This window comes from Micropterus dolomieu, linkage group LG10 (genome assembly GCF_021292245.1).
Source record: "Micropterus dolomieu isolate WLL.071019.BEF.003 ecotype Adirondacks linkage group LG10, ASM2129224v1, whole genome shotgun sequence".
NCBI lineage: Eukaryota > Metazoa > Chordata > Actinopteri > Centrarchiformes > Centrarchidae > Micropterus > Micropterus dolomieu.
Window position 1 is genome coordinate 46943 of NC_060159.1, and position 9658 is coordinate 56600.

Genomic DNA, 9658 nt, shown 5'->3' on the forward strand with positions numbered 1-9658 from the left:
TCATTCTTCTTCCTCCAAACACGGTTAGTGGAATTATGACCAAAAAGTTCTATTTTGGTCTCATCTGACCACATGACTTTCTCCCATGACTCCTCTGGATCATCCAAATGGTCATTGGCAAACTGAAGACGGGCCTTGACATGTGCTGATTTAAGCAGGGGAACCTTCCGTGCCATGCATGATTTCAAACCATGACGTCTTAGTGTATTACCAACAGTAACCTTGGAAACGGTGGTCCCAGCTCTTTTCAGGTCATTGACCAGCTCCTCCCGTGTAGTTCTGGGCTGATTTCTCACCTTTCTTAGGATCATTGAGACCCCTCAAGGTGAGATCTTGCATGGAGCCCCAGTCCGAGGGAGACTGACAGTCATGTTTAGCTTCTTCCATTTTCTAATGATTGCTCCAACAGTGGACCTTTTTTCACCAAGCTGCTTGGCAATTTCCCCGTAGCCCTTTCCAGCCTTGTGGAGGTGTACAATTTTGTCTCTAGTGTCTTTGGACAGCTCTTTGGTCTTGGCCATGTTAGTAGTTGGATTCTTACTGATTGTATGGGGTGGACAGGTGTCTTTATGAAGCTAACGACCTCAAACAGGTGCATCTAATTTAGGATAATAAATGGAGTGGAGGTGGACATTTTGAAGGCAGACTAACAGGTCTTTGAGAGTCAGAATTCTAGCTGATAGACAGGTGTTCAAATACTTATTTGCAGCTGTATCATACAAATAAATAGTTAAAAAATCATACATTGTGATTTCTGGATTTTTTGTTTAGATTATGTCTCTCACAGTGGACATGCACCTACGATGACAATTTCAGACCCCTCCATGATTTCTAAGTGGGAGAACTTAGCAAAAATAAAAATAGCAGGGTGTTCAAATACTTATTTTCCTCACTGTATGTGCAATGAGCTATATAATCCATCCATCCATCCATCCATCGTCAACCGCTTATCCTGCATACAGGGTCGTGGGGGGCTGGAGCCAATCCCAGCTGACATCGGACGAAAGGCGGGGTACATCCTGGACAGGTCGCCAGTCCATCGCAGGGCCACACAAAGAAAGACAACCAGTCACACTCACATTCACACCTAAGGACAATTTAGGGTAACCAATCAACCTAGCCTGCATGTCTTTGGAAGGTGGGAGGAAGCCGGAGCACCCGGAGAGAACCCACACAGACACGGGGAGAACGTGCAAACTCCACAGGCCGGCTTCAAACCCACGACCTTCTGTGAGGTGACAGTGCTAACCACTTACCCACCGTGCCGCCTGCTATATAATCCTTCAAACAAAAAACCCAAAAGATTTTGCGGTACCTAAAATCACAAAAACATAGAAATCTTTACCAGCTTACAATAATGCTTGTGGACTAAGCTCTCCTTATTCACAAGTTAATAATAGGCTTCCAAGACCTCTCACTACAAACAAATTCCTGAGCATAGAATCCCTCACACATAAAAACATATTGCTGTATACCACAATCAAAAACCACTTTTATTTAAAATATAGCGACTAAACTTAAAGCAAAAACAAAGTAGTCGCTGAGAGGCTGAGGTAGGGCATTGTGGTGCTGTTTGTCTGACAAACAATTCACGGATCTCAAAATATAACCTATTGCTTTTATTGATGAAAATATACAACTTAATATAATGTGAAAAATTATCACAATGATCAAAAACTATAAAGAATACTAAGGTCAACAAAAAATACAGCGTCCCATTCACTCGCCCTCTTTCTGCCGCTGGTGTTGAACAGGTGTGCAAATTAACTATACAGAAATCACCGCCCACATCCACGTGACTTATCAAAAAAGTGCAAAAACAAATAAACCTATATACAATTCATTCCAAACTTGCAATAAATCAGTTCATGACTCCTACATAAAAAAAAGATCTTGAGCACTAACTGAACATCTGCAGAGAGGACAGTCAAAATATTCTGTAAATGGCTGCGTTGATTGCAAACCTACTTTAAGACTGAGCTTACTTTCAGATCAGTTTACAATTTCAAAGCTAAACAATACAGAAAGCAGCTTCTATACAAAACATACGAAATCAGCCACAATAAAACCATGCCTATGTGTGGCGGTGCAAATGTGCTTAGTATCTTCAATCTAAAAACAGATTTGAACAAAATTGTGAGCTGCCTTTTTTTTTTTGCAGGATGAGCACATTCACATACTCATTACACATTCACACCTGGAAGCTGCGCAGTACAATACTAAGCTTGGGGATATGGGCCTTGCTCAAGGGCACCTCAGTGGTTTACTTTCCACATCAGGAATTGAACCGGCAACCTTCCAGTCACAAGCTCACTTCTCTAACCTTTGGGCCACCACTGCCCACCAGGTTTGAATCAAGGATGAAAACTTAAACTAGTCATGCAGAGCTATTTAATTGTTTGGCCACTCAACCTAAAAGGCAACACCTGGGCAACAAGAAACATCTGTCAGTCACATGTTCTAATAGTTTTGCTCACTTGAAAAATGGGTGGGTTCAAACAAAGGGTGATATGTCCTGAATTGTTTAACACACACAACAAAGGAATTTGCCTTCCTGTTCCAATACGTTTGGAGTGGACTGTAGCTGTTTGATGTGTGGCTAACCCTGTCCACATGTCTCACTGAGTCAGCTACTGAACCCAAGTTTCTCAATCTGTGGTAGACTGTGAAAGGCCGAATGTGACACAGTTGGACAAATAAATGCAGGTCTTAATTTCACATCGTTTGGCTGTTAGATTAGAAAATAAAAGCCTGGATTATTAAGTGAAGTTTTCTGATAATTTAAGTTTTGTAGTAGATTTTGGGTTTCGGTTGATAAACTTTGAAATTCTATAAACATTTTCTGGAACATCTGTTTTGTTTTTTTTAAGGTAAAAAATAATGGAATGAGACTATGTATTGCTATTGTTATTCAGAGCTGGAATAATTAGTGGCTGGACAGAAAATGAATCTGCAACAAGTTGTACAGTTTCCGCTGTAGCATCACATTTGGCTTTCAGAACTTAGTAGTAATGTGCTTTTTTAAAGTAAATAACTGACTGACAGATGCATAGATATTTAGATTCAGCCCTACTGTTTTTATTATTTCTATGCTTTGAACAAAGGTTTTACCTCAAGCTGTCGGGCTGAATACAAAGCTGAAATACTGATCAATTATTTACCAGTATGTGGATTGTGTTTTAATTCAGTGTGCAACTTTCAGTGCATAGTGTGACAAAATGTTGTACATTTCCAGTACACTTGTAGGCAACATGGTTATATCGTAGGATAATGACACAGATGGGATGCAGTCTCGCAAACAAACTTTCATCTCTAGATAATAGAGACTGGAAAGTTGGACAAACACAGGGACATCAGAACATTTCCTGTGATTGCCTTTCAGATTATGAAGCCATTGTGAAGCTGTCAGATGGTTTCAACGGAGCTGATCTGAGAAATGTGTGCACAGAAGCAGGTTGGACATGAACTCATTCAGTATCATCGTTTTAAGTCATTCAGGAACACTTCTGTTAATGTTGGCTTGTTGTTTGTTTGCAGGTTTATTTGCCATCCGCTCTGACCGCGAGTATGTCACTCAGGAAGACTTCATGAAAGCCGTGCGGAAGGTGGCTGACTCAAAGAAGCTGGAGTCCAAGCTGGATTACAAACCTGTATAAACCCTCTCTGTGTCAGTCCTTTTCTGATATTTTTCATTGCATTTTTCATTTTTGGTTTGCTGTGTTCTGTTCATTTGTGGGAAGCTATAAAAAAGTACATTTTCCTCACAGTTTTCAACAGTGACTCTCGTGTTTCCACTTGTTAGTCTGACTTGCCTCAGTGTTTACACTAGCTCAAAGGCTGATCATTCTAGCATCCCACAAAAAGCTTCATGTACTGAAATATATACCATTATATCTGAAGTTGTGTGTTTTTCTGTTTTTGACCATTAAGTTCTCTTGTTACCTTCAAGTGAGTTAGATGGACGTTGAGCATCTCTGTGACTGTCCAAACAGATTACAGGGTGTCCGCGGGGTCTTAAAAATTCTTAAAAGGTAATAAATGTATTTTGCGAAATTTAAGGCCATTAAAAAGTATTTACAGGGTACAGGGTAGTAACAGGGTATTAATTTTTCAATTCAATTTTATTTATATAGCGCCAAATCACAACAGGATGCCATTGTGCCAATATGTGCTGCTTAGCCTCCTCCTCCTCCTGAGAGCAACATGTTCCCCTTGTTCTATTTTACATCTGTTTTACTAAAGTTTACACAAATCAGCTTTAGGATGCAGAGGTGGGCTGTGTGACAAATGTAGTACCCAATGGGAATTATTTCGTTATCTCACAACAAGGTAGATTTATTTGTCACAAAGATAGTCTTTCTTCACTAACATAGAAAAACATAATGAACTGCAGACTGAAAGAAACACTTTCTCTTTTATTTGGAGATCTGAAATGTATGGATCAGTGGGAAACGCTGGATGTAGTGTAATGGATTGGTTCTTAGTTTGTAGTTGTGTAGCTGCTGCAGTGTAACTAACAAAGATAATACATTGCTACAGTCCAGCTAAATGTTTGTCCATGGAGGCTTGATGGAAAATAATTTCAAGAATATTTGATTCTGATTTGGTGTCCAGTGAGGGATTATTTTGCAACAGTGAATGTGGTCCTGCGTATTATATTATAAATAGCATTCACTGGTTCAATATGGAGTCATTGTTCTGCAGCTTGTCCCGGTGTCAGGGTGAAGGACTCTAGGACGAAGGCCCTGCAGATGGGGCAGTGCTGGAAGTGTGACACACAGCTGTCACACACACAGGCATGTCTGCAAGGAAGCAGGACCCTGTTCACTGCCGCATTCTGACAGACCACACAGTCTCTGCCCCTCCCTTCTGACCAGTCCTCATCCTCCAGCACCGGACTCTGCTGTACTCTGCTGGCCTCGTCGTTGGGTTCACTGGGTTGGGGACTCTGTTCTGAGTCAGGAGGCCCAGATACCCCCCCACCGTCAGCTGACATGAAGAGAGGCTGCAGGAGACAGAAGGCATGTTCTCACATACAGTACTGTGTAAAATATGCTGCAAAGTAAGAATGCTTTCAAATAGACATGTTTACATTTATTCATTTAGCTGACGCTTTTATCCAAAGCGACTTACAGCTGCTATACATGTCAGAGGTCACATGCCTCTGGAGCAACTAGGGGTTAAGTGTCTTGCTCAGGGACACAATGGTGGATGTCTCACAGTGGGAATGGAACCCAGGTCTCCCACACCAAAGGAAAGCGTCTTATCTATGTGCCATCACCACCCCAGTGGTTAATAGATTATATTTATCAATTAAAGTCCAAAGTGAGTGAACAGAAGAAAAATCTAAATCAAATCAATATTTGTTGTGACCACCCTTTGCCTTCAAACAGCATCAGTTCTAGGTACACTTGCACAAAGTCAGGTGCAGGCATATCATTGGGTGTTTGATTAAACAATTATAATGATCATAAATTCAGTACATAGGCTGAAACAATCAAGTGAAACAGAAAAACAACTGTAGGAGGAATCCAGCTGTGTGAGGCTGCTGAAAGCCGTTTACTGGCAAAACTCATGCACTGTGGCGAGACTGACCACGCCAACACAAGGTAGTTGTACTGCATCAGCAAGGTCTCTTTAAAGCAGACAGGGGTTTCCAGATGTGCTGCCCAAGCTCTTTTGAAGAAGCACAAAGAAATGGGCAATACTGAGGACAGTAGATGCAGTAGTTGGGCAAAACTTACTGCAACAGATAGGACACATCTTGCACACTCCCCTTCCCTCCCCAATTGGAAGATCATGACCTGAACTCAAAGGTGTAAGACTTTCTCTGTACACAGAAGGCCTGTTTCTCTCAAATATTGCTCACAAATCTGTCTGCTGAGATAATCCATCCACCTCACAGGTGTGGCATTTCAATATGCTGATCAGACAGCATGGGTATTGCACAGGTATGCCTTAGGCTGGCCACAATAAAAGGCCACTCGAAGATGTGCAGTTTCACTGTCTTGGTGGGTCCGGAAATCAGTCAGTATCTGGTGTGGCCACCATTTGCCTCATGCAGTGCCTTCGCATAGAGTTTCAGGTTGTTGATTGTGGCCTGTGGAATGTTGGTCCACTCCTCTTCAATGGCTGTGCAAAGTTGCAGTCAGGTCGATTCCCTGAGACGGTTCCTGACTGTGCAGAAATTCTTTGGTTATGCAAACTGATTGTTGAAGCAGCTGTCCGGGTGGCTGGTCTCAGACGATCTTGGAGGTGAAGATGCTGGATGTGGAGGTCCTGGGCTGGTGTGGTTACACGTGTTCTGCGGTTTTGAGGCCGGTTAGATGTACTTGCAAATTCCCTGGAACACCTTTGGAGACAGCTTATGGTAGAGAAACGAATATTCATATCACAGCTAACAGCCCTGGTGGACATTCCTGCAGTCAGAATGCCAATTGCACGCTCCCTCAAAACTTGCGACTGTGGCATTGTGCTGTGTGATGGAACTGCACATTTTGGAATGACCTTTTATTCTGGCCAGCCTAAGGCACACCTGTGCAATACCCATGCGATCTGATGAGTATCTTAATATGCCAAACCTGTGAGGTGAATGGATTATCTTGGCACAGGAGAAGTGCTCACTAATACAGATTAGTGAACAATATTTGAGAGAAATAGGTATTTTGTGTACATAGAGAAAGTCTTTGATCTTTGAGTTTCAGCTCATGATGAATGGGGGCAAAAACAAAAGCGTTACGTTTATAATTGTGTCCAGTGTAGATTTAAGAGGTCTCTTTGCATCCAGTATGAACAGGAAGAATAATTACAGCACCCAATAAAACGTTCAATGTACATGTGTGCATGTGATTATTGTATCAAGACAAACTTACAAAATAGGCAACCTGTCCTTTTATGTTGTGGAGAACCTCAAAAAAGCCTCAACCCCATGACTAGTGAGTTGTGCCTCTCGACGCAGGTTCACTTAACACGGGTTTTGCAAGTCAAAGTGTGGTTACTTTGCTAAATACCACACTCTCTTCTAGCTAACCATTGATTTTAGACAAAATACAAAGCACCTGGCAGGAACAATCTGCTTGAACCACTATCACCATATTTCCATCTAATTGTCAAGCAAATTTTAAGCAAACTTTTGAAATGTCGCAAAAAAGAAAATGCAAAATATGTGTGTTTCCATCAGCTTGTTTGGAGTGAATAAACCAGGCTATGGTAAGCGGAGGTACATTAATAGTTGATGTTACACATGGCTGTAATTAAAGGGGACCTACTATGCTTTTTCATATTTTCTAGCATTTTATATAATGTTACAATGTCAGATGTTCATATTAAACATGACCAAAGTTTCAAATGATGAGGCAAAAGTATTAAAAAGAAATTCCTGTGAGCCAAAACCTCATATCCCCCTGTTCTGAATGCTCTGTTTTGAACTGTTTTTTATACCTCATATCATTTGCTCCAGGCAGAGAATGCTGGCCAGGCCCACAAAGGAACATGCAGCCCTATCTCTGCATCAACCTGGTAAACACATTAGACAATGGCCAATCAGAAGACAGTGGGCTTTGGGGGGGCGGGGTCTCAAAGAAACAGAAGCATCTACAGCTTGTTTCAGACAGATGCTGAAATGAGGGCCTGCATGAAGAGCCAGTATAAGATAGAAAATACTTGAATCTTGAATTGGGCAAAGCCACCACACAGGAGTCACAGAACTACAATATAGGGCTGGAAATGCAGTGTAATAGGTCCCCTTTAAAAGAAGTATGGGTTGCAAACCAGAAACCAAACCAGTTGCATGGAACTGAGGACCATGCATCTGAGAAAAATCCTCAGGAATTTGTTTCCTGCGGGCAAGTTGCTACCAGCAATGTCTATACGTGTTATGGGAATATCCGACAAAACAGCTGATCAGTCGTAAGTTACATGTTTGCTATGTCAGAACTTATTCGGCAAAAGTGTTTCCATCTCCCATTTGTCGCATTAACTCTTTTTTTGAGAAAGGCAAAGACAACCTCAGGCGAGCATAAAAACTTTTTTGCGAAATTAAGGAAGTTTTTTCAAATTTTTCCGTTTCCATCAACCTTTTCTAATGCGATACTTTAAATTGCACAAAAAAAAACGTTGATGGAAACATGGCTTATGTGACATACCTTTAATTCGAACATGTTCCCCTGTGACGTGAGAAGGTATTGAAAGAGAACACGTGCAGAAAGGCTGTATTTGTCATCAGGAACGTGAATAATATTCACACTGGCCACCTAAAAGAGGAAACAGCACAATAAGTTTCTTTCAATTTGGATTTTTGAATTGGTTCTCTTGAAGTCTCCTTTCTATGCCAAGGCTTTTCTTTCTAGAGAGTGGGCTTGTCAGGATGGTGGAGCCCACTGTCTACGTGATGGACTAAACAAAAACCTGCAGTTTCCACTTACCCTTAGTCTTTGTGCTAAATGTCCTGGACCCTGTGTAGGGTCAGGTTTGTCCCCTACACAGTGTGGTGAAAATACAGAGCTGAAACTGAGAATCACTTTACTGTTGTGTGGATGTGAAATTAACTCACAATGTTGTACATGTCTCTGGCTTCTCCCTCTGCCAGTGTCAGCACAGCCACAAGAGGGTAGCGTTCCCTTGGCAATGGCCCAAAATCTGTGATCCCCTGGTCAGCAGGAATCTGTGTGTGCCGTTCCTCTCTGTCTTCAATGCCGATACTGGGAGGGTGGGGTCAAGGCTGGAGGCTAACATCAGGAGCTACTGTAGGAACCATGCACATCAGCCTAATATGTAGAATGTTGCATACAGATGCTGTATGTGTGTCACTGTATGAATGCGTTTGTATGTGTCAGTGAAGAGAACACAGACAGTTTTAAATAGCTTAACTTCAGTCCACCAATCAGAACAGAGGACAAAGTCCTTTGCTATTTAATCACCTAACATCATCAAGGTAACCCACTCTACAATAAAGATAGATAAGAAAATCCCTCTGAAACTTTGTCAAATAAACCTACAAAAAACCCTATAGGTTGTATCGGCAAAATGACCTGACCACCAGTAGTATTTGTGAACAATTTGAAATTTTATTTGTGTGGAGTATAAAAAAGTGAGCACCTCAGTGAGTTCAAAAACTGGTACGTTCTGTTTTACAGAAATTTCAATTATTTATTTTTTTTTACAATGTGAATGGAAGAGTTTCTTGTGACTCTCGTCCTTTGGAAGCATGCTGAGGTAAATACAGTGGGTACGGAAAGTATTCAGACCCCTTTAAATTTTTCACTCTTTGTTTCATTGCAGCCATTTTCCAAAAATCAAAAAAGTTCATTTTATTTCTCAGTAATGTACACTCAGCACCCCATCTTGACAGAAAAAAACAGAAATGTAGAAATTTTTGCAAATTTATTAAAAAACAAAAACTGAAATATCTCATGGTCATAAGTATTCAGACCCTTTGCCGTGACACTCATATTTAACTCAGGTGCTGTCTATTTCTTCTGATCATCCTTGAGATGGTTCTACACCTTCATTTGAGTCCAGCTGTGTTTGATTATACTGATTGGACTTGATTAGGAAAGCCACACACCTGTCTATATAAGACCTTACAGCTCACAGTGCATGTCAGAGCAAATGAGAATCATGAGGTCAAAGGAACTGCCTGAAGAGCTCAGAGACAGAA

At 41.2% G+C, this 9658-nt stretch overlaps 2 protein-coding genes across 2 annotated transcripts in view; one reads left to right on the plus strand and one right to left on the minus strand.

Moving 5' to 3' along the window:
- Positions 1-3899, plus strand: part of psmc6 (proteasome 26S subunit, ATPase 6) — a 21776-nt gene extending 17877 nt beyond the window's left edge. The window contains exons 13-14 of the mRNA XM_046060974.1: positions 3383-3454; positions 3538-3899. Coding sequence (XP_045916930.1) covers positions 3383-3454; positions 3538-3656 — 191 coding nt within the window. The 3' untranslated portion in view covers positions 3657-3899. The remainder of the gene's footprint in view (positions 1-3382; positions 3455-3537) is intronic.
- Positions 3900-4395: 496 nt separating this feature from the next.
- Positions 4396-9658, minus strand: part of cgrrf1 (cell growth regulator with ring finger domain 1) — a 14289-nt gene continuing 9026 nt past the window's right edge. Inside the window, exons 4-6 of the mRNA XM_046060975.1 lie at positions 8552-8699; positions 8145-8252; positions 4396-5005 (exon numbers count right to left, since the gene is read on the minus strand). Of these exons, the coding sequence (XP_045916931.1) occupies positions 4691-5005; positions 8145-8252; positions 8552-8699 (571 nt within the window). The 3' untranslated portion in view covers positions 4396-4690. The remainder of the gene's footprint in view (positions 5006-8144; positions 8253-8551; positions 8700-9658) is intronic.